This window comes from Bombina bombina, chromosome 2 (assembly GCF_027579735.1).
Source record: "Bombina bombina isolate aBomBom1 chromosome 2, aBomBom1.pri, whole genome shotgun sequence".
NCBI classification, from domain to species: domain Eukaryota; kingdom Metazoa; phylum Chordata; class Amphibia; order Anura; family Bombinatoridae; genus Bombina; species Bombina bombina.
In genome coordinates, this window is record NC_069500.1 from 424485754 (window position 1) to 424512177 (window position 26424).

The 26424-nt window shown below is 37.4% G+C and overlaps 1 protein-coding gene across 1 annotated transcript in view; it reads left to right on the forward strand.

The window, feature by feature from the left end:
• Positions 1 to 26424, forward strand: part of LOC128646981 (solute carrier family 2, facilitated glucose transporter member 5) — a 93174-nt gene that overhangs the window by 50880 nt on the left and 15870 nt on the right. The window contains exons 2-8 of the mRNA XM_053699793.1: positions 5915 to 6013; positions 12576 to 12736; positions 14262 to 14386; positions 14486 to 14615; positions 14749 to 14897; positions 18574 to 18761; positions 19093 to 19203. Of these exons, the coding sequence (XP_053555768.1) occupies positions 5915 to 6013; positions 12576 to 12736; positions 14262 to 14386; positions 14486 to 14615; positions 14749 to 14897; positions 18574 to 18761; positions 19093 to 19203 (963 nt within the window). The remainder of the gene's footprint in view (positions 1 to 5914; positions 6014 to 12575; positions 12737 to 14261; positions 14387 to 14485; positions 14616 to 14748; positions 14898 to 18573; positions 18762 to 19092; positions 19204 to 26424) is intronic.

Below are 26424 nucleotides of genomic sequence, written 5' to 3' on the forward strand. Positions count from 1 at the left end.
TGAATCACGAAAGAAAAAATTTGGGTTCAGTGTCCCTTTAATAAACAAATTGTCTATGTAACGTTTGTAAAGAAGAAAATCATCTTTATAGCTGGTTGGTCTAAAAATAGTGACTCCCAACGACCTATAAATAAATTGGCATATGTAGATTCATCCTAAGGTGCTATTTTTGTCCAGTTTCTCCTATGTAGCTTACCCGGTCACATGCTGTGCACACTATCATGTATACCACATTAGCAGACATACATGAGTACTCTCTCTTAAAGTGCCATAAAACAGGTTGAGATCTGTGCATATCCTAAAAGGGCTAATTTATTAAAAATAGTTTGCATAAAAAAATTGTTTAAAAATTGCTTAAATTGCTTTAAATTATTTTCAAAAATAAGCAAAAATTCTACTCCACCCTCCTTATCAGTGTTTAGACACAGGCATTGTATTTCAACTGAGTTCACAGCTTCTCAAATCTGATGGTATCTGATAGCTTGGCTATAGATAATGGCTTGTTTGGTATAACTGTGATGAAAGCTGGTGCTGTGAAGGTAGCGGAAAGTGGAGATGTCCATTGTTTATGGATATTGTGCAGTCCAAGAAGCTAACACTGTGGTTTGAAAAGTTAATTTTAAGGTTAATTGAGGGATGGAACGAGTTATAGAATGTTTGCAAATTTTCTTCTTCTTCTGTCTGTATGATAAAAATATCATCTATGTAGTGATAATATTTATGAGGTTTATGGGGTGAGTGGTAAGGAAACTTTGTTCAAGGTCAGCCATAAATAGGTTTGCATATTGTGGTGCCATTTTTGTGTCCATAGCAGTTCCTGTTATTTGTAAGTAGATGTTATTGTTAAAGCTGAAATAATTGTGGGTGAGGATGAAGTTTATAAGTTTAGTGACTATTTCAGTACTGTATTGTATTTTTGGCTGTGTCTTTGGGATGTGAAGAATTTGCAACAATCTTCAATTCCATTTTTATGGGGATGTTGCTATACAAGGATTTAGAATCCTTGTATAGCATCCTTGGCCAAATTCTTTTAACTAATTCTTCTATTTCTTTCTTCCATTTTGCTCTTAAATTTAGCTGTGTGCTTGCAAGAGAGTGCCAGACTTTATATGTTTTATGTAGATAATTTTGTTTTGTAATTTTCCCTATGGGCTTTACACCCACGGTTGTCAGTTTTACAGGGTAATGGGATGTGTACCCAGTACGGTTTGAGAGTCCAGTCCATTTCTGTGTTTTGCAAAGTATTGCATTAGTGTATAAATGTAGTGTATCATTCTCCACTGCAAGTTAATGTGATCTGTTGTAGGGATTGAAAAATGTATACTTATGGGAAATTGAGCTAGATGCATTTGCATTTAAGAAGCAATCTCTGCCTCTTATTCTCCTTGCAAACTCGCTTTTTCGAGGCATTTATACCAAAAAAATAAATGTGTGTGTATATGTAGAGATATATGTATGTACTGTGTATATATATATATGTATATATATATATATATATATATATATATATATATATATATATATATCTATATCATATTCTGCTATGTGAAGAAGAACATTGGCATGTGAAATACTAATATTTTATGTCAGGTTAGCGCACTTGGTTAAACGCGATCTGGTTTGTGCAACTTGTTGGGTATTAGGTTTTCTTTTTGCGCTGCACTGAAGTCTATTGGGGAATATGTTAATACTTGCACAACCCGACCCACACAAAAACCTTACCTCTAGTGGAGTTAACTTGCAAGCGGGTGCGATAAAATAGCGCTCTACCCTTAATCTAGCCCTAAGTAGGCAATTGGTGCATAGCATTTTCACTTTTCTAGGTTTCACAAAATCTACTATTGCTCAAGTTCTTCATTGATGGAAAGCAGATGGGGCCACTACAGAAAAGTCATACTTAAAAGGACATGAAACCCCAAAAAATTATTTTATGATACAGATAGAGAATACAATTTTAAACAACTTTCAATTTTACTTCAATTATTTAATTTGCTTCCTTCTCTTGTTATTCTTTGCTGAAACGCTTATCTAGGCAAGCTCAGGAGCAGCAAAGAACCTAGGTTCTAGCTGATGATTGGTGGCTGCATATAAATACTGATTGTCATTGACTCCCCCATGTTCCTCAGTCAGCAACCAGTAGTGAATTGCTGCCCCTTCAACAAATGATACCAAGAGAATGAAATAAATTAGAAAGTTGTTTAAAATTATATTCTCTATCTGAATCAAGACAGAAAAATGTTGGGTTTCATGACCCTTTAAGGAGGCTGCACAAACTATGTGTGCCAAAAGATTCTTGCAAAATATAAAGAAGTCATGCACATCCTTTACCAGATACTAGGCCAGTCATTTCACACATGCCAGTGTAACAGCTTTCTGTACACGGACAAACCATCAGAACTCTATGACCACAGTTACCATTCAATATCAACTGGGCACAAGCCCTACATTTCCAGGGGATGCTAGACAATAACTGTAGTGGTGCCCTGCTTACTATTCATAGACAACAGAAGAGTGAAAGATGGTGGTGCCCTGCTTACCATTCATAGACAACAGAAGAGTGAAAGATGGTGGTGCCCTGCTTACTATTCATAGACAACAGAAGAGTGAAAGATGGTGGTGCCCTGCTTACCATTCATAGACAACAGAAGAGTGAAAGATGGTGGTGCCCTGCTTACCATTCATAGACAACAGAAGAGTGGAAGATGGTGGTGCCCTGCTTACCATTCATAGACAACAGAAGAGTGGAAGATGGTGGTGCCCTGCTTACCATTCATAGACAAAAGAAGAGTGAAAGATGGTGGTGCCCTGCTTACCATTCATAGACAACAGAAGAGTGGAAGACGGTCTTGTGAAGTGACAAATCATTAATTTTCATTCTGACTTGCCATTTCCTCAGGGAGCACTGTCAAATGGAATCTAGTTTTTCTATAGTCACAATTGGGAAGATCTGTGATAACGTGGGTCCTTTTCTGATGGGAAGGACAGATTCCAACTCATTCTGAACAATTCCACACTACCTATAGTGTTGCTGTACTGTCTAGGCCTGGTATAAGGAGCAAGATGCCCAAGTGCTGGAATGGCTGCTCCAAAGCCCCAAGCTAGATCCAATAGTTAATCTGAGGGATGTACTATTCTCTGGGTCAGTGCCATGGTTAAAACCCAAAGGTGGGCTAAACTAGGGCCAAACACCTCCTCCACATAGTGCACATAAGTTGGAGGCACCTATGAACGCAAAATGAATGCCTTTAAAAAAAAAATATTATCACTTTTTTACATTGGGCCCACAAAATGTATGATTTCCAGAATAACCTTATGTTTATCCCAAATGTTCTAAATTAATTTACTGCACATAGCTTATATTAGAAAGCTGAAGAGTGAAGGTAGCAGCAGCATTTCAGAGCTCCTGTCCCCTTTACCAATTCCTCTAAGGTTTGTTCTTTAACTTTGGAGTGCTACCTACTGTTAGGACTAGCCGAAAACAAAAATAAAGAAATTGGATCTCAACTGGTGAATATTTTTCCTCAAATAGGTTATATGTATCACAGCCTTGGTATTTATGGATACTATAGGGAAGTATCGTTTTACTTAGGTTGTGGTAGGTTTATCTGGTAATTGTTAGAACTCCTCCGGTAAATGTATTAGAAGAGATCTTAAAAAATAAACTTGATTAAGTATGACAGTCTCTGAGATATGATAAGCAGGTTAGTTAGTAGTCACAATATATCTGTTTTATAAGAGTTAGTAAATTCTGAAACATATGAAATAAGCAGATTTGAATAAAGCTTCTTATTTTGTAGATCTTAATTCAAAGATTCACTACCTTCATTAACATCAAGATGTACAAACAGATTAAGTTGTTGTTACCGTGCTCTGTAGGTTGCTGAAGGAGGAGGTAGTGTTTGTTTCATACGGCACCAAGGAGGCGTCACTATTAAGTTGTAGTTTGAGTGACAGCGGAGTTGCGTCCAATGAAGGAGGAGATTCCTCGTGGAAGGTTTTGACAGACAGCGGTAAAGTGTGACGTCAGAGTAAGATATACGGCACTTTTATTAAACTGTAATGAGACAAAACTTTGAAGATAGTTATTAATGAGATGATGGGAGTGCAATACCCTCGCAATATCTTCCTGTACAGCTTTGTTAGCAGAAGTACGTTTGAGCTGCTGAAAAATCCCTGCAGCGAAGTTCCGATACTGACAGTGGTTAGTTTTGTAACAAGTAATATAGTCTGAAGAAATGGTAACAAAGATCAATGTTTCAAATAGTAACAGCAGACCTTCAGTGAAGTTGGAATCAAAGTGAGGAATTAAATAATCAATTCGAAGTTGAATATAATGAAGCTCAGGTAGGCAGCTTGCCGCTTGCTAGCAGTAAACCAAAATACTAAGCACTGACTGAAGCTGGCGGGAAGGATTTAAAGGGAAAGCTGCATAGTGATTGGTAGGAATTTAAAGGAACAGATACTTCCAGTAACAGATCCTGACACCTACTGTGTGTGGATCTAAGGAGGAGATTCAGAAGATCACTCACCCTACATGGTACTTTAGATAACATATGGTTTGTAGCTTTCCAACATGGTGAAGCTTGAGTGCTGATCTGGATTTTTATTGACATAATATTCGAAAGCTGTTTTGATTCAAGTAATAATTTCTGACTGTATTTTCATAATAACTCTGAATCTCAAACTTTAATGAAGTGTCCTGATATAGTAAAAAGCTTGACTGTGGGGGCTCTATTAATGTATTGGAATTCTTTTTTTTTTTTTTTTTGCTATACACAGTAAGATTTGATATCTGATTCTGAGCTTGTACAGATCATAAACCTGACCAGCCCTGCTTTTATGTGCTTTTATATGATCAGTTAGTAAAGTCTAGTGGTGGTTCTAGAAATTAATATGGCTAATTGGGGGGCCACAACAACAAAGGTGCTGAAAAGGTTGAAAGAGGAAGCACACATAATATATGGAGCTCCTTACAGTTTAACAGGGGTGCTACTGCCACTGGTAAATACAATGGGAAACTCATCAGACTAATCATCAAAATGTTACTAAGCCAGGGGGGGGGGGGGCTCAGTCACGCAAACCATTAAACAAACCCTCTGCTCATTCACAGCCATGTACATGTCACATTGTGGATGATGAGGTCAAATCAGACATCTGAAATAACTAATCCACCAGATGGTTATAACTCAGAGTAAAAGTTTAACCTCATCTACTATCCCTTTCTATCATCTCTGTACAATTGACTCAAGAGTGGAGCACTGGCTTGGGGTTAACCAGCAGAGATGGCAACCTGGCTCCATGACCTGGTGTGTGCAGAGCCCATTTTCTGCCAATCATACATACTGACTGGAGAATTGCTTTTAAATATTGGATTTAGACATCCAACTAGAGCAGTTATGTATAACTGCATCCTTAGCATAATGAGCTATGTTGTAGCTATGTGTCATTGAATTGTTCTAAGATATTTGTTGTTTTACTGTAACTTGTGTTTCTGCATGTCACAAACTGAATAGTGTATACTTTTGTTTACTGTCACATTACATTATATATATTATTATTGTATTGCTAATCTAGTGTGCTGTATATTTTTATAGCATTTTTATTTCATTATCTTACAGCTTTATTTTTGTATTTTCTTGCATTAACATTTATTCCTGCTTTACTATTTTGTCAGATGATGTATTTATATTGTATTATGCCTTGTTGCATTGTAACATTATGTTGCACTGTATTATGGAAGCCTGCTGTGATGTTAGTTGTGAAATTATGTGCTTTAATTATCCCCATTGAATAACATTATATTAATCTATTTTAAGGCATGCAATCAATATGTATTCTCTATCACATGTGCTTTAGTTGTTTTGTTGCTTTTTTTTTACTGTCTAATTAAGTTGTATCATTGTGTGCTGTTCAGGTTCATTACCGGGGACTCTTCCTCATGATTTTTTCTCTGGGAATTGGCGGCACATTTCAATACGGCTTCCATATTTCTGTCCTGACTTCCCCATCTCCGGTGAGTAGGCAGACAACATTGATGCATATTCCATGACAAAATTAATAAAATCCAGGAAGAGTTATAAAAAAAAAAATACAACTATTAATAACATTGGTTAAAAGGGTCTAAGAAGTGCTAGGAGTCTCTAAGTATCTATTGGAAATCCTTTTTGTAGAGTGAGTTGTAGGGATTGAGCAACTTCTTAGGAATTTTGGATCCTATCAGCAAGCTAATCTTAAAATAGATCTTTAATGAAGAAGGCAATGTTTGGCAGGGAAAGCGGATATCAAATAGCAGAAAAAGCGTATTCGTAGGCATCTTCTTTTTTTGTACCACTGCAAGGCACTGACTGACAAAATATGTGGCACTGCTGTAGTCGGGCAACCAAGAGCAAAACTAGGTTAAGCAGAAGCTATGAAGTCCGTAGTCCCATTCTATATTACTGGCCACTCTACTCTTTTACTTAGATACTGCTCCCTTTTTCCAGCAGTTGCTGCTCCCTAATTATTTGCACACTTACAACCCAAATCAGGCTCTAACAATGCACTATATAGAGGGTTATTTCTCTGTACAAAGTGATGTAACTCAGCTCTAATATCTAAAATACATTTCTGGTGTTATTTTATACACATATTTATTTGAACATGGTAAAGACAGACCTTAAATACACTCACTTTTTACCCTAAGCCCTTAACCACAATAGCAGTTTGCTGGGTCTTTCATTCACTAAACTATGGTTCTAAGCAGTAGTGTATTTAGGTTCTGTGCTGCCCTAGGCACTCAAAATTATGCTGCCCCCCCTCCCACACACACACACACACATGCCCCCAAGTTTTAGGCCTTATATGGTCATAACATTTTTTTGGTGAGGGTGTATCTTGACTTTTTTATGGCATTTCAAAAGTAAATGTTCATATTAAAGTGTGCGACTGCACATGTGTGTATATGGTGTGTGTCTGTATATGGTGAGTGTTTGAAGTATAGTGTGCTAGTGTGTGTATTTGTGTTAGTGTAGTGAGACTCAAAAAGTGCTGCCCCCCCAAATCTTCCACCCTAGGCAAGTGCCTTGTTTGCCTAGGCCAAAATATGCCCTTGGTTCTAAGACATATTGAACTCTAATACTTTAGATTTGATCTGGCATCTTCTTTTCACAAGAAGCCACGTCAATTTGTTTTCACTAGGAAACCAGGTGAGCTAGTTTAAGAAATACTATTTTTAGATATGTGTCACTGTTAGTTTCCACTGTGCAAGTACTACTGTGCAGACCCAGACTGACCCAACTAAAGGATTTCCTTCAGTTGTCTATCTCTTCTATCGATAAAGATTGTGTAAGCTTTTAAAGGGGCATTAAACACTAAATAAATGCAAGATAGAATGATGCATTCAAAGAAAATATTAGTCTGAAAAAAACATGTAGATGTATTTCATTAGCTGTTAAATATTGACAAAATAAGTGTAAAGTTTTAGTGTTTATAAAACAATGGGCACTGCCATATTGTAACTTAGGTTACCTTCTCTGCTGTAGCCAATTAGGGACAGTTATAAATAAGTCACTAGAGAGTGCAGCCAATGGCTGTGTGGAACAGAACAGTGTACTGCACTTTCATTTCTATCAGGAACTGAAATGCATTGCTCACAATTTCAGAATGGAATTGCAGGAAAAGGGGACAAAATCAATAATGAAAGTATATTGCAAAGTATATATATATATATAATTTATCATAGCTAGGCAGGCTGATAAATGCTTAGGAATGTGCATGTCTTAAGCAGTTTGGCAGCAATGTTTGCAACTATGCATGACACTGCTACGAACAATGTTTCAAGAACTGCTGCCAGATGGCTAGAAATGTACATGCTCCTGAGATCACCCAGGATTACTCATTAACAAAGGATTTCAAGAGAAATAAGCAAAATTAATAACAGTAAATTGGAAAGTTGCTTAAAATTTAAATCTCTATCCAAACCATGAAAGTTTTTTTTTGTTTGTTTGTTTTTTTACTTTACTGTAGGATGTGCAACTATATATCAAGCTAAAGCTTTGTTTCTTTAAAAGCTGTTTAATATAAATAGGGTCCTATGGTCACATGGGGTTTCCAAATTCTAATTTATTCTAAATGGTTTCTGTGCAATTACCCATATTGTATGTGATACAAAATTGCCCCGTATACCTTGCATGGGGGACAAATGGACACTATTATGCCAATCAATAAGATAATTTTTTACAGCATTGTTTTTTGTTTTGAATGGAATTTATTGTCGTATCTTTGTTGTTGACACTGTTTTTTTCAATGTTTAAATGGACATGAAAGTCAAAATTAAATTGAAATTGATTATATAAAGTTTGCAATTTTAGTTATTTAACATTTACTTTGTTCTCTTGGTATTTGTTGAAAAGTATATTTAGGTACACTCTGCTAGCTCTGTGCAGGGCACATTATATAGCTGGTACCTGTGAGGTTGGTACTTAGGTGGGATGTGCTGTGTATTACACTTGTATTATGTACTGTATATTAGGTTATATACCTCTGCTAGCAAAATATCACCACATTAGTAGTATACACAAACAAATTGTGTTAGTAATTGCTAAAGTGTCCTTGTTGTGAAAGTTCAAAGTTAGATTAGTATCAAGTCAATATAGGACTTTTTATACAGCAAAAAGGTGAGAATTAGTCTTAGGTGTTAAAGCAGAGTCCCAATCCTAAAGTTGGCAATTAACAGTACTTATCTTATTCCTTAGGCTGGGTACAGACAATCCGTAATGGTTGCATGTATATCTGCTATTCAGTTAGCTAGTAAGGATAGCCAATCATTTAAACTCCCCCTCTGTTCATCTGTTATGACTGGTGTAGGATACTGTTTTGGACAACTTCTGTATGCGATCCTGGTCTGGCGAGTAGGAAATGTCCACAGTAAAGGGTCGGGATCCTTTGTCTCAATGGGCGTATCACCCTCCTTGTTGACTCCGGGACCTTCTCTGACGTCTGTATGTACCATGCCTACGATAGGCTCCAGATCCTGGGGTAGGCGATGGCTAGAAGCAGGCAGCACCAATCAACCTCGGACAGGGCTAAAGTCTTCTGATTTGCAATAGCATTATTCCTAATCGCTCGATCAGCAGAAATATCCAAAGAACAAGGAGCAAAACAGAAGCAAAAAGCTAGATTTAGCTCAGTTTATTTGGCCGTGCCAAACAAGTATAAGGTTGACAGTCAAGACACCCAACGGGTTTCGCGCATGTGCACATGCGCTTCATTGGAGGCTAATGATTCTACGGACATGGAGGCTTAAGTAGTACACAGCTGTACTTGACAGTGCACATCATTATTGGTTAAGATATCCTGCTGTGGCGATTGGTTACTACAACCTACTTAAACCTCCATGTCCATAGAATCATTATCCTCTGATGAAGCACATTCACGAAAAAGCCCATAGCTGGGTGAAACTTGTAAAAGAAGGAGAGTTGCTTGTCCTGCTTAGAGCAACTAATACTTGGTACCTAGTTCCTTACCCCGCGCGTGATACACGCTAAGTGCGGGATACACTTACATCCTCAATCTCTGATGCTGCTAGAACTCTGATTTGGTCCGGGAGCCGCTGTTACTGACAGTCCCAAGGTGAGGTGTTAATCTCAGCAACTACTGATCCAGCCAGTGACACGGACTACCAAAGCTCTTAACCGTGTTTACCCACCGAGAGGAACCGCCATCAGTGTGGTCAGAGCGGCTTGTTGTGAGGCGGACAAATCCATGTGGGAGTTTACCTTGGAGCTCTGAACTCCATTTGATCACTGCGGGTGAACCGCCACCAAAACAAGCTGAGCGGCTTGATTCGAGCTGACAGAAGCAAACGGTAAGACGCCCTGGAGCGTTTCTTCTCATACAATTAATGGCCAATTCATAAAGACTTTCTTGTATTACCACACAAGCATCAACGTAATTTGTATATACAAGGTGGAACACCGTTTTTTAACATAAGGCACTTATTTATTCTTGAACTGCAACAAAGTTACGAATATCAATTCTGCAACATTTTCAATTATTTTGGATCACAACCATCTGTTGGTCTTTGAACATTTGCGGACTAACAATATTGCCTCTTGTCAGTTGCACATATTTATCTGACTCTATCCTATGTTCCTTTTTTGTATGGATGATCAAATGCATTTTTAATTTTTTGCAAATTATATTGGTGGTATTTTAGCTATATACTCGGATCTTACTACTTGCACATCTTTTTGACATAGGGAGACGTCCCTTTAATTCTATTGTTAGCGATATATTATCCTGTTTTTTTATATATGTTTAGAATCATTTTTATTAACCCTTTAAGGACACAGCTTTCAGTTTGCTCAATTGTTTTATGACGGAAAAAATCCGTCATATGTCTTTAAGAGGTTAAATTTATATAATTTTTATTAGAGATTAAGTGTGGTATTTATTCTTGCTTTAGCGCCCTCTCATTTATATTATATTACAGACAAAATTTAAGTAGGCAGTGCTTCCAGTGCATGCAGACACATGGGCGTACACCGGTCTGTACCTAAGGAAAAAAAATTAAATGCGGATGGTGACTGTGGAAGTTGGAAGTTCAGAGTGATGTTCACAAGTAGGGTTATCCCCTTTTCTTGAGAAAAATACTGTCCATGCTCATTAACATAATTTTACATAAATGAGTATTCAACATAAAACAGGAACTAAAGCTGCTAGGACTGATTTTAAACAATCATTTGCTTATAATTCTATTCCAGAACACTTAGAAGAAGTTTGACCATTATAGCATATTTATTTTTATACTTAATCTTCATTTTCATGTTTGACCTAAACCTTAAAAATACTGGCTGGGTGGCAACCCCATTCACAAGACATGTGTGAGCCCTGCCCACAGCCCTCTGTCTGAGAGTCCAAGCACCCAGACCCTTCCTGCTCAGAGCAGGCCGATCTTACAGAGGAGCGGAGTGGATCACCTGCAAATCCTTCTGCTGCCTATCATTCCAGCATTCAGAGCAGCTTAGACAATACTGTGTAAATAATTGTCTATGCCTATTGGTTTGCATCTCTGCAGGTTCACACTTTCTGTTTCTGGATGAGGCACTATAATCTTCTTATTAACTGCATGAGCATGGGATGAAGTTTACGATGTAGGATTTTTCACAAGGAATCTGTTTCACAGAATTTTGTTTGCCCCCCCCCCCAAGGTAACTCGGTAGTGAGCAATAATTATAATATACATGCTGCTCTGTATAATGATTTTGAGAATAGATGGAGCGATAAATGAATAGATGAGAGGGATCTGTAACCTGCACTAATAAAAGGCCACCATATATTAGAATTGTACACATTCTGCACATGCCTATGTACAGACTCGCTGCTATGGGCCCCCATAGCATATAGGCCCTGGTGCCAATGCAACTGCTGCACAAATGATAGTTCCGCTCTTGTTTCCAATTCAAAGGGCAAGATTCATAGACGTCTATGAGGTTGCCAAGGGGCCTCGTTGTAAAGGCAAGGTCATGCTCAAAATTCATTAAGCATCCTTGCACCTATATTTTCTAGCATTTATTTAGTGGGTGTTCCTACAGCATGAGGTGCTCAGTACACGATATCTTGCAATCAAAGGTGAACTGCTATTGGAAAAACAATAGCCACAACACTTAGGAAACACTCTTGCAAAATAGTTTATGCAGTGTTCTCCTGTGATCGTGAACCTTTTTTAATAGGTGCACCACCCAGCTAATTTTTCTGACCACGCAGCTAAAATATAAGACAATATTGAGCTAACATTAGCTAATATTCATTTTTTTTCAATGTTTTTATTGATTAGATTATTATTAAATACATTTGTTAAATTATGCAATTAATTTGTGCCTTGGAAAGCAGATAATGATATAATTTTACAAGGTATTACACTGCCCCCACCCAGCTACTTTGTAATGCCACCTGCTTAATTCTGTGGAGAACACTGCTTATGTAAATGTTTGTAGTTTGTCTGTTTCGATAGGTTTAACTAGATTTACTGGATAGAAAGAAGTGTGTCTCTAGTGTCTGGTTAACCCTTCCAAAGGGATGAAACATATAAAGTCAGCTCCAGAGGAGAAATGCACTGATGAACCAATGAAACGTGGCAAATGTGTGTAACCACCAATCACCAGCTAGCTACTAATAGTGTAGAATATGCACATATTCTTTTTAAACAAAGGACACCAAAAACAAAGTAAATTTGAAAAAGTGAATTTAAAAGTGTCTTAAAATTACCTGCTGAATCATGCAAGTTTTTGACTTTCCTATCTGTTTTCCTACGTGTTGGTGTGTTTACCAAGTCATAAGCAAAATATGTCTGACCCAAAAATATTGTTTACTTAAAGGGACATGAAACTTAAATGATTCAGGTAGAGAATACGATTTTAAACAACCTTCCAATTTACTTATATTATCTAATTTGATTCATTCTTTAGATATACTTTGTTGAAGAAATGAAGAGTAATGAAGGCCTGGAGCTGAAATGCTGTTTAAAATAAACAATCTAAGTTGTACAAAACACCCTTAACCCATCTAAAAAATGCTGTCTCTGCTCTTTTTTTCAGTTTATAAAGAACTTCATCAACAGCACATGGATACATCGTTATAACAATCCTATCAGTGACAGTGCTCTGAGGATACTGTGGTCATGTATTGTGTCAGGTTACTGTATAGGAGGAATTGTGGGAACTGCAGGATCTGGTTATTTCTCTTCGATATATGGGAAGTAAGTGCACAATGTAATTAAAGGGACTGAAACCCAAATTTTTTCTTTTGTGATTCAGATAGAGCATGCAATTTTAGGCAACTTTCTAATTTACTCCTATTATCAAAATTTCTTCATTCTCTTGGTATTTTTATTTGAAAAGGAAGAATGTAAGTTTAGATGCCGGCCCATTTTTGGTGAACAACCTGGGTTGTCCTTGCTGATTGGACAGCACCAATAAACAATTGCTGTCCATGGTTCTGAACTACAAATTGACTGGCTCTTTAGTTTAGATGCCTTCTTTTTCAAATAAAGATAGCAAGAGAACAAAGAAAAATTGATAATAGGAGTAAATTAGAAAGTTGCTTAAAATTGCATGCTCTATCTAAATCACAAAAGAAAAAAATTGGGTTAAGTGTCCCTTTAAGTACAAATGATGGACAAACATAGAATTATTACTAGAACACTAGTACAAGCTGACTTTAAATAGGTGGCTAACAAAGACTGAGACTATGGTTAGATTGGTTGAAATAGTAGGCATTTGGGGCATGTATACTAATGTCTCATAATATTTCCCTCACTAAGATGCACACAGCTAGAAGAATAAAATGAAGTTAATTGCAGCATTTGGCAAAAGGTGATAGGCTCAGAGCGATGTCAAGGCCTCTTATTACCTGGGTCCCTAACCTTCAGTCATTTATGCTACCTTCCAACCAAACACAATGAGATGCACAGAAGGGTCTGAGTACAGGGCAACCCGAAACGCGTCCTGTGTGAGGGGATGTGTGTCACTCTACACTGTTTTTAATATCCCTTTTTGTATGGATGTTGTATTTAGCCCTCGTTGGTTAACCTTATATTTTTAAACACAATAAAGGATGTTATTTGGAAACAGCCGTTCTAGCACCTTGTTTTGTTGTGAGCTATGCACAGAAGGGTGTCACAGATATATGTATTTCTACTAGACATATACAGAACATGGAGGTGGACTGCACTTTGAAACACGAGTGAGTACACTTCTCCTGCCCTGTGTGTGTTATTTTACCAACATGGCCAGTATTTCTAAAGTTCCTGTCAAATGAGAAAATAAAGTTTAAATATAGAAATAAAGATGCTATCATGGTAAAACTTTTTTACAGTGTATTGGAATATAATCAAATACAAATTTAAAATCAGTCTTAGAATCTTTAGTTCCTAATTTATGCTAATTAGCACGTCCTGTTTTCTATAAAAGGTGGCAGCCATACATATGTGTGTGTGTGTGTGTGTATGTGAATTTTTTCCTCGCCAAACAAAATAAAGCGATAATATGGATTCATTTCCTTTATTTAAATCCCAAGCACATTTATGTTTGGGATGTGAATAAAGGAAGAGGAATCCATATTAAGTTGCTGCTTTATTCTGTTTTAGTGATATACCATGGAGTTGAGGAAACTCCCAGCTTGTACCTATGTGGGACTGAAATCCTCGGTTGGTATAGCTAGTGAATTTAACATAAGCTGCATTCTTCATCAATAAAATAAATCGATTTCTGGCTCTGTTGCAGAAAGAGAAGCCAACTTTACAGCAACTTGATTCCATTAGTGGCAGCAATGCTGATTAGCTGCAGCAAGTTTGCTAAATCTTTTGAGATGATCCTAATTAGCCGGATTCTTTACGGCATCAATGCAGGTACTGATTTTATGGTTTGTGTACCTAATACTAGTCTGTAGCCATCAGTTGCTAAGTTCTATATCTGATTTGTGAAATGTTTAACTCTCTTTTTGGCAGGGATTGGACTCAATCTACATCCTCAGCAAGCTGCAGAAATTGCACCTAAAAATCTGCGTGGTTTCACCAATACTACTATCTCCATCTTCGTGACAGCAGGGAAGCTTTTTGGGCAGATATTTGGGCTCAGGTATGTATCCTCGAGATTATGACATAGTTTTCCGTAATCAGTGTCACATAAAGGTGGTTTTGTCACATATCAAGACAGTCTAAGAACAGCCATGATCTTTTATAATATGACAGATTTGACTCTTTACTTACAGAGAGGTCCTGGGTGCTGAATCCCAGTGGCCCTTGCTACTTGCTATGAGTGGGGTCTGGTCACTAGTTCAGCTGGTCACTTTGCCATTTTTCCCAGAGTCTCCACCTTACCTTTTAATGGAGAAGAATGACAAGGAAGGCTGTGTGACAGGTAACACATTCTTTTGTGTGCTCTAAAATACAATATGGTCTGAAATGCAATATATTTATATGACTCCCTAACCCTTACACACAAGTAACAATCCCATAGTAGTTTTATTAAAATAGAGTTGTCACAACTGACAAATGACAGCAAATTGTAGATATGTACATTTGTCTTGTGACAAATACGTATTCGTCAGACAAATACGTATTCGTCAGACAAATACGTATTCATCATGGTTATTTTTTGTCCTGGATATTTGAACATAATAAAGAGATTTGCATCATTGGAGAATCTCCTCTGTTTTTTTATGCTTCATGTTTTGAGAACAAGGTAGTAGCTCTCGGCGGTTCTCCTGGTTGTTTTTTTGTGCTGGATTCCACATTCATTGTTGGAATCATCCCTTATTCTCACAACCTTTTCCTCCAACCCTCCTTTTCCATCTCTCTTACTTTTAGGTACCTATTCCCCTATCCGCATTGCCCATGCAATGTAAACGCCTCATCCTGGTTAAAACAAACCTCCTGTAATGCCACCTACATCCTTTCCAACTTATCCTCTGTTATGGGTTCCCTTTTATTAAAACTCCTTTCTTCGCCTACTCCCCATGCATTTGCAATTTTCCTAACTATGAACCTTTTCGTCCAATCTATTTTCCCTTTTTTCACTTCCAGTTTCTTTATGTGTAACAGCCACTCCAAAAATTTACCTTCCTCACCCGATTCACTATCTGATTTAAAATCACACCATTGTTTCCAATATTTTTCATATGCTACCTAAGTTCTTGGTGCAAGAGATTTCTCCAATAATCATTGATTCTGTCTATCCGTTGCCAATCTTTCAAAATTACATAGGGCAACATTAACCTTCCTGTCTAGCATTGGGTGCTAACATCCTAAACCTATCCCACTTAAAGCGCGATAGGGTGTCGGCCAATGTATTTCTATAACCTGGAATATGGAAGTACAAAATAACATATAAATTGTTGATCACGTCTACCACTCCTTTATTATCCAAAGAACATATTATCCTTTTGTTAGCTAGCATATTACCCCAAAGTTCAACAATGGGAAACAATTCCAATAGTACCAGGTTCCTTACCCATTCCTTATCCTTCCATTCTTTAGGCCACTCCCCAGTACACCACTTACCCTGCTAATATGCCCCAAAGCTTATTTCCTTCTTTGGTAAGAGTACTCAAGCACATAAAGGGTTAATACCTCTTTTCAACTTCAAAGTAAAACTGGAGCCTGGGGACTTTCAATGTAAATCTCTTCATTGTGGGGATTTATTTAGGGCATTTTATGCGGGGCACTGGTGTAAGGAACAATGTATTTTATTTCACAATACTGTTTCTGGGACTGAGGCTGTCAGGGTCATGGCTGAGTCTAAGGGGCTTATATGTTATAAAAACAATGTGTATTTTTACTTGATTAGCACTGCATGCTATATTATATTAGCTTCTGTTTTAAGATCAGTGTGTTTGGTGTGTAAGAGGTTAGCGCAGGGTTTTTTCACACGCTTTTGCAATTTGTGTCGCACTGAATCTCTGATGCGGTCACGTGATGACCGAGTGTATCCTTCTTCCGGCTGTATCGTTATCAGCAGCGGCGCCCTCCGTAGCTCTCAGAGTTCATAACGGAGTGAACGAAGGAGGTCCTGACACCTTAACAACGCATTTCGGTTTTACAGGAGGTGGTGAGTTTACTCCAGCAACGACTGTGAGTATAGAGGTGCCGCTTTAGTTTAGCTTTAGATTATTCTTTATCTGAATCATGAAAGAAAAATGTTGGGTTTAATGTCTCTTTAACTAATTGATCAAGTGATTCAAGAATATGCCTGCTTCTAGCTGATCTAGCAGAGCAAATCTTCCAGTCTATATCTGGAAAATTACCCCATTACTATAGCCTTACCCTTCATGGTAATTTGGTTATTTCCTCTAATAATAGTGTCCAGTCTTTCATCCTGCATTGGATGCCTATATACAACCTCTATTCTAAACACATTTTTATCTCCCAGTTTCCACACTCATCCAAATACCTTTCACTTCATCATTAGTTTCTACAATTTCAGTAACCTTTATATTCTTCTTTTACATACAGAGAAACTCCACCTTTCTTTCCTACTCTTTTTAAATAACTTGTATCCAGATATGTCTATGTCCCAGTCATGATAATCATTGTACCATGATTCTGTTATAGCTACTAAATACAAGTTGTCCCTAGTCATTATTGAAGTGAGTTCAGGTAATTTATTTCCTAAGATGTGAGCATTTGTGCTCATGGCACGAATAACATTTCTACTAGAATTTCTAGAACTGTAACTTGGGCTAATAGTTTTGGCATGCTGGGGGGAGGGGCAGTTGTATATTTTAATGCTATCCCTTTTACCAGTTTAAATGACTTCTAATAAAGTGTTGGAACTCCTCTCCCATATACTCTGTTCCTTCAGCATCCAAATGCAAGCCACCTCTCTTAAATAACCTTGCCTAACCGAGCTATAATAGCCAATAAAACCAAATCCTCTTTCCCTGCACCACTTATTTAACCAAGAATTAAATGTTATTATCAGCTCCATTTTTCCTGCTTCCTGGCATAACACAGGTAAAATAACTGCAAATTAGAAAATACAGTTGATGCCACATGCTTTAAATGATTGCCTAGGTCACAAAACTCTTTCTGAACAGCAGGAAAATAATTACTAGACAGATCATTTGTTCCTATATAAACAATCCCATCTAACTCACTGTCCTTTCTTACTGCCTTAAAAATTCTCAAAACACAATTCTTATTCCTTTGAGTAGTAGCTCCTAGAAGACATCTAACCTCAGGACACTGTCATGACCAGCCCAATATCCAGACATGAACCCAATTGAAAACCTCTTGAATGTGATCAAGAGGTAGATGGATGGTCACAAGCCATCAACAAAGAAATCTTCTCTGTAGTTTATAGAATAAAACAAAAATATTTATTTTACTCAAACAAATATGTCAATCGTAAAAACAGAAAAACTGATCATTTTGCATCATTTTGCAGTGGTTTCTTAATTTTAACCTTTAAACATGAAATATCATTTTTATTCCTTTGTAATATATTTTAAATGTGTTTTACTGTGTTAAAAAAATAATAATTTTACATTACAATGTTCTTCACTAAAAGGAAAATGTTCTTTGTATTTTTAAATAGATGTGTGTATGTATATATATATATAAATATATATATATATATATATATATATATATATATATATATATATATATATATATATATATATATATATATATATATATATATATATATATGTGTGTGTGTGTGTGTGGGTACATATATAAATATATATATATATATTTATTTTTATTTTTTTCATGCTTTAGTGCATTAGATCTAAAGAGATGTAGGATTAGCACGTGTGCGATAAGTGTTAGGGTTTTCTTTGAAAGGCGTGCTCCATTGAAGTCTATAACGTGGAAGCAATATCAAAGTCCTGAACTTAGTGCGCATCAGCCTTTTGCTTGTGACTAACTCTTACTTTTAACTTATAATATACATGCTAACCCACCTACATGGTAATCTGACCAAGAATGGGATAAAAGGATTGACTGGGCATACTATCTAGAGAGTTCAAAATCAGTGGAAATTAGAGACTTGTATACCAGTAACATTATGTGTGCTCTTTTTTTCCTAGCCCTAAAAACACTGTGGGGGGACAGAGATCACCAGTCACAAATTGATGAGATGCTAAAGGAACAAGCTGCCCGTAAAAGTAAGCGAAATCTGAGTGTCCAGGAACTTCTGTGGGAACCTTCCTTGCGGTGGCAGCTCTATACACTGATCGCCTTGACGATCGCTCTACAGCTTTGTGGTGTCAATGCGGTAAGACACCTACTATAAACTATCCTCTGAGTATCTCCTCTCTATGCAGATGCCATATATTACAATTCCACAAAACATGCATTTGTTTGCTAGATGAATGCTGAATATATAGGTTCTTTTGAGCACTGTATATATTAGTGTGAAAGTGCAACACACAAAAGATATGGATTTGCACATGTATGCCAAATTACGAAAAAAATTCCAGTGCCTAATATATATGTGGTACTCCCATGCCTGATTCCCTTATTAGTTTGGATAATAAATGAATGTTGTATGTTGCATATCAAAAGTTCCATTAAGGTGTTTGCTCTAAACCTCTTTGTTTTTCCAGATTTATTTCTATGCCTCCGAAGTTTTTCTTGCTGCTAAATTTCCACTCACACAAATTCCCTATTTAACGGTCGGCGTTGGAGTGTGTGAGACATTCTCAGTGATTCTCAGTGTAAGTGTTTATTTAAATATATAAAGGCTAATTCAATTTCTACTGTCCTTTGATATTTTAGTTAACTTTTATTATTTAATCTATGTCCCCCAATCCTAAGCGTCTTTTCTCCGCTTTTAATACCCTCCTGTCCCCTCCCACTCCTCCCTTTATCACATCTGTAACATTACTTTTCAATACATTTCAAAAGCCTTAATTGACTCAAACATGAAATAACCTCCTCAATATTGACACCTCACAAATCACTGCAAACTTTCAAACTCAGCCTACCCCAAAACATAGCACATTTACTGCTCTCATTTCCTCTTTCCATCTTACTACCTGTTCCCTTGATTATATTCCCTTTACAACTGCTGTCCTACCTTTCCCCTACTCTTACACCCATCCTCACACATATATTCAACCTCTCCCTTAAATCTGATACATTTCCATCATCCCTCAAACATGTTTTAATAACATCTATTCTTTAAAAACCTTTACTTTAATCCAGCATCTCCTTGCAACTATCGCCAAATCTCTCTTCTTCCCCTCACCTCTAAACTTTTTGAGCAGATTGTTTATAAATGCTTATCACACTTTCTTTCATCTACCCATCTTCTCAAACCTAAACTGGCCTTTGCCCCCAACACTCTACTGAAACTGCCATCACCAAATGACCTGCTTACTGCCAAGTCTAATTGTCATTACTCCATGCTAATCCTTTTAGACCTCTCTGCAGCGTTTGACACTAATTAATCAAGTACTGTAGGATTCAGTATCATCTTTATGCTGATAATACCCAAATCTACCTTTCTGCACCAGACATTTCCTACTCCCTTCTCACTCGTGTCACCACCAGCTGCTTAGCTAAAATCTCATCTTGGATGACTTCTCACTACTTAAGGCTGAACCTCTCTAAAACTGACTTCCTTCTATTTACTCCCTCTACCAATCTCCCCATTCCCCAAATCTCACTTACACAACACTGTCATCACCTCTACCCCTCAGGCCCGTTGCCTCTGGGTCGGGTCACACTTTACTTAGAACTTTATTTTACTCAACACATTAAGTCCTTAGGAGGGGGGGGGCGTGTCCAAATAGCTTCTCTGTGAAGATGCATTTTCAGGAGCTACTGATGAACCACCTAAAATCTGCTGACTATTGGACACACTTTACAGCTTTTCTTTCTGATTCTTGTCTTATCTGATATGGACTGGATAATTGCTTTATTAAGCCGTGAAACAAACAGAAAAGGTCTTTTGCAGCAACATCACACAAGGCGACAACCCCCCTTGGAAACCCTGGGTTTGCAGCTACTTCTGAATCACATAGCAGGAGAATGAAACAACATCTTTTCTTAAGCTGTACTAGGCATCATCCCCTTACTTCTATTAGCTACAGTAATACATCTATGGTCATTAATGATGCAGGACAAAGGTTTACTTTCTCGCTTGGATTGGCATTACCGGACGCTAGAAAACATCCTGTTAGCATTAATTGAAAGAGTACCTTCTAGCTACGACTTGGGACAACAAGATAAGACACTCCCAGTAAACATAAGGAATCTTAAATTAGCTGATACACCACCCTTGCCCGATATCACCAAATCGGCCAGTTCAGAAACATCTTGCCTTATCAATGACAAATTACCACATAAGCAAATCTACTTGGATGAGAAGAATGATGCACAACACTTGCAAGAGCTGTCTGACACATTCTATATTCCTCCTGATATAGCTGTAATTCCTGTGACTGTATTCTTGGAAAAGATGATTTATTATCCTGTGGACCTGCCACCTCGAAATCGCAGAGATATTGCCACACTGGGACCCTTGCAAGTAATCAGTAGTGATCAGATGAAAATGCTCTCACCGAAGCCGATTGACGTTAAGGAGCCACACTCATCTACAATATCTTTCTTACACCAGCATGTAACTCATCATAACCAAAAGTCAGTGACTCTTTACTCAGGTTTGTCACCTTTAAGATTTTGGAGTGGCGTGAGAGGCCATATACTGGAATTATACTGGGACTCACCAACCCTAACCTACACACCACCATATTATCTTGAATTACCATGGATTCAGTCTCACAGATAAAGAGACTTCAGGTTGTACTATATCATACATAAGCTGTCACAAGCATGTTCTGGAAGAGAGACTATTTCCAAAGGTTTAATATCAGATTTAAATGCCTCTCTTTGGATTCTGGCTTTTATAATAATTTCCATTTATCTATGGTTAAATCATTTTATATGATTATAGTTTGCATCTTAGTGCTATGATCAATACGCTTGCGCTCAATTTCCTGTTGCCTTAATATGTTGTAATTTGGGGCCTACATATATTACTGTGTTGTTCTTAAACTAATGGGGTCACCCTCATTATTTTCTCTCTCCCCCCTTTTTTCCCCCTTGACCCGTATAGAACTCTACGGTGACACTAGATTTCCCTCCTGGCTTGCCCTGGTTTCTAGTGTCAGTGGCTGAGATAGCGGACTATGGTCAAGCACTACTATATCTCTAAGGATCTAAACCCTCTCATTACAGACAGTAGCTTAACCTAACATAACAAACAATGACATGACACCAGCATTGGATGAAGACCGGAATGGTCACATTTATTAATTTAACATTTCCAATAATCGGCATAGAACTAAACTTTTATTAACATAGTATAGGGCTTTTACTAAGAAAGGTAGCAACTGAGTTCCAAACTATTATATCCCTACATAGCAGGTCAGGGCACAAGTAGCTATCTTTTGGGAAGCCTCTGCCGCTATGCCACCATTCCGTCCAGACACCCTTGGGAGCCACGGGTCAGCAGACTCGTGGGGAGGGGCGCTCCAGGCTCTGACCTGTAGCATCTTGCCCCTCCCATTAGCTTTGACCGTGCTCCTTTCGAGCTCCGATCATTATTCATTGAGCCCTGGCACCACCAGCTAGGATGTAAAGTCATACTGATCTCCAAACCAAGTAAGGTCCAAGGCTTTGATAGATGTACCACAAGCAACCTCCTTAGGAAGAAAAATTACTGCTATGGACTTGACAAGTTAGGTCAACTGACCATGCCCCCGCCAACCGCTTTAGACAACCTTATGGAAATCTCTACTCATGTTGCCCCTCTACTGCCCTAAAAAAGTAACAACATCATATAAAACTGGGAGGGAGCGTGAAAACAATAGCAAGCCCACAAAGGAAAGAGGAAGAAAAATTATCTCCTGCTCTATTTAAGGTAAGCTTTAAACCCACCCTACATCAAGCAACAATGTAACAATCTTAAACCATGCATCTATCTTTCAGGGAGAGTTATTCCTTAAGCTGCTCCAGTCATATTTTCTTCCTTACACTTATGATTTGTTTGTTACCTTAGGTGACTTAAACTACACTTTTAGGTTTATATCTGTTATTACTGCTCCTAACCTTAGCATAAAAATACATGTTTAATCTCCAGTTACTAAGAGCTCTTAAAGGCACAGTGGAGAGCGCACACAATTTAAAATACTACCCTCTAGTTATAATGACCTGTTGTTAATGTCCTTTAGAAAAGATTTAGTGTAAGCGTTATTGAGATGTTACTTTATTTCTATATTGTTCTGGTGCTCCAGTTACATCATTCAATGTGGCCATACAATCTAGGTAATCTCTTGGCTACTTCATACTCCTTTATATGACCTCTTTTTTTTTGTTTTATATGTTTAGGGTCCAAAAGTATCCCTATCTATAGGCTTACATAGAGCCTCCTTTAGATAACAAATTATCTCCATGCAAGGTCCAAAAGTGGCCATTAATTACCTAGCAGAAGATTTTTGTCATAATGTTCTTTAACTTTGCAAAAAGAGGTTTATCCAGTTTTAGCTCTTCCCTAATATAAACTCTTATAACTTGTTAAGTATGATAGTGAATCCGCCCTCCTGTTGTCATCCACCTGATAAGCTCAGCTCACATAATATAGTCACCACAATCGGCATCAAAATCAAGTCAAATTTTATTGACGTATCAGGAATAGAAACATTCAATGCTTTAGAACTCTGAAGAAGGGAATGTTTATATTCCCGAAACGTCAGTAAAATTTTACTTGATTTTGATGAAAATCCTGGTTTGCAGCTGATTGTGGTGACTATATATAAATATATATAGCTCTAAAATTCATAATTTTCTCACTCAAGACACAACTAAGATTCTTATCCACTACCTTATCATTTCCGCCTTGACTACTGCAATTCTGTCTTCTCTTGTCTCCCAGGCTACGGCTTGTCTCCACTGCAATCCATCATGAATGCCTCTGCCAGGCTCACTTTGCTTAAAGGGATAGGAAAGTCAAAATTAAACTTGCATGATTCAGATAGAGCATGTAATTTTAAGACACTTTTAAATTCACTTCTTTTTTAAAATGTGCTTCGTTCTCTTAGTATACCTTGTTAAAAATGAATACGCATATATCCTACACTAGTGGGAGCTGCTGCTAATTGGTGCCTGCACACATTTGCCTCTTGTGATTGGCTAACTAGATGTGTTTAGCTAGCTGCCAGTAGTGCAATGCTGTCCCTTCAGCAATGGATAACAAAAGAATGAAGCAAATTTGATAATATAATAAATTGGAAAGTTGTTTAAAATTGTATGTTCTATCTGAATCATAAAATAAAATTTTGGGGGGGCAGAGCCAGCCGGGCATGAGAGCGGACGCATTAAATAGTAGCTCCTGCTAAACCTTCTTATAAATTGCAATTTTAGCCCACTTTTGTCACCTATGGCAACACCTAGTAATATCGTAACAGTTTAAGTCTTATCCAGCAGACGGCTAAAGGCTTTTTCTCGTCTGCCAGCTGTGTGGCAATAATTTACATAAACTTGCGAGATACACAGTGGGAAAGTGGATGAGGGGCCATTTTTTTCCCCTTATCCAGTGGGGTTGTGAAGATGACGACTAACTGGGAAACAGAATTGTTCCATATCTTCAACAAGCACTTTGTCAAAGGAACACATATTGCTCTTCGCTTTACAAGGGGAGCCGAACAGGAACCTGTCAGATGGGGGAGAGATCCTTGCAACAGAGCAATTAGCGAGGACCATGCCAGCCGAATGTTATGCTGGAGTAGGCCACTCAGACATACATAAAGGTACAAAGAATACAAGTATACAGAATGTTTATTTAGTGGATCAAGGGGAGAGCTGTCCCTCAGACCCACCCGCGGAGATGGGTATATATATACCGCAAACATCTGTTTCTAAAAAATCTGCTGAAAACAAGACTTTTTGTCCTGGACTGACTAACAGCATATCTCCGATCGTCTTACCGCTGGGATCACTACCCCACTACACAGACCTCATCCCACATGTCACACGAAGCCCAAGACTCAAGAAAATATTCCTTAAAAACACGTCTTTAACTATAACTAAAGTCTAAGCTATCTGGTGCCAATACACTATCTCTGTGCATCCATTAGCTAGGATATGGGATCCTGGAGGTGTATCATTAGTGAATATCCTGAGGAACTGACTGTTGTGACATACTTTACTTTGTCCCTGACATACTTTGAAGCAGGCTAGTACTGTTAATAACTGAGGAACTGCATCAGACTCTCCTTAACTAACACATATACTGTCTGGAGTCTACGTTATTTTCAAGAAATCAATTCCAGACACCACCCTGTAGAGATATATAATTCTACCCTTTTATAAAAGGTTTAATGCAAGACATTATCATAGTCATACCTGGGAACTTTATTCTAATATAGAACTTTTAGGTTTCTATGGGTACCGTTTTATATTGCTTTTTGATAATCTGGAACTAGTATAACATCCATCTATGACTTTCTTCTAATATGGTTACGTCTACAACATAATGAGCGATCTACACATATATTGTGAAAAGTTTATAATGAAACATATTACTTTTGTTGTTATGTGTATTTTGTATTAGAGATCAACTTGTTAAGATAGTTAAGCTCATAGTTGCCATATAGCCATTTACTTAAGTGGGCATATTTAATAAATGTTTTAAATGGTTTAAATCCATTGATCTTTATTGACCCTAGCATTCCCATATGTGTAGCCCTGTATTTATTAGATGTATTGAACACTGCTGCTTGGTTATTAATATGCAGGTGCCTCTTGATTTCGGGGGAACTAGTTTCAGTCTCAGATATAATCTCTAATGTCAAGTAGATTAGGTTCTTAGTTTAACATGAGAGATGACCCACTAACCTTACATGCTATTCCCACTATAAGTAACACTATTTTTCATCTAGATAGCTCTTAAAGCTCATGTCTCCCTGTCAGCGGCCGGGATAGGGAGCTAACTTCTGCTAGCTTAATGTTTTACGTACAGCCATATAGTTACTTAAGAAGTGTTTTTGACCTAAGGGTATTTAACTAGAGTCTCTCTGACTTTTCTTTCTAATTATTGTAGAACTTACAATAATCTACTTACAGATGACAATACAGTTTGATATACAGATTGTTTCTGGGCAGTAAAATTTTGACTGAGGTGCTCTGGGATATTCTAATTTATTTATTCTAACACAAATGGAGCAAAACCCATACCTAGTTACTCCATTGGGCTTGAATTCAGGCATCTCTCTTATAATAATACTTATTCACTACCACACTTCTTTAATAACCCCAGAGGATTATGTTTTCTAGTATTTTAATAGTCAAAATTGATGACCTAAAGTTACTTTAGATAATATAATATTACCTCTAGATTAATGGGTGTACTTCCTCTTAAACCCTTAAATTGAAACTCAAGCTGCCTGGCTGGCTCCTTATGTTTCCACCCCACCCCCGACTAATATACTCTAGCACTTTTTAATTATGCTTAGAGTATTATTGCGCGGTTTCCCCCGCAAAACACCACATTTATGATCATAACTTTTATTTACTCTCTACTACAACTTTAAATATCTATAACTTATTGAATATCTATATAACCAATTGACCTCTATGATGTGAATTAGCTTAGAAAATGATGTGGCTGGTTATATGTTACAGTATTTATGCTCAGTAGGATGTTGTTCCCCAGAAAGTGTGAATATAAAAAGACTGAGAAAAATGTGATCATGGAAGTCAATTGGAAAGTGTCTTAAAACTGCATGCTCTATCTGAATCATAAAAGTTTATTTTGACTTGAGTGTCCCTTTAACCTATTCTTTCTCTATCTTCCACGTTTCATACATTTTTTCTTTTGCTAATTCGTCCTTCACACTCACTTGTTCCTTGATCTGCTCTCCTCTATTTTTCTC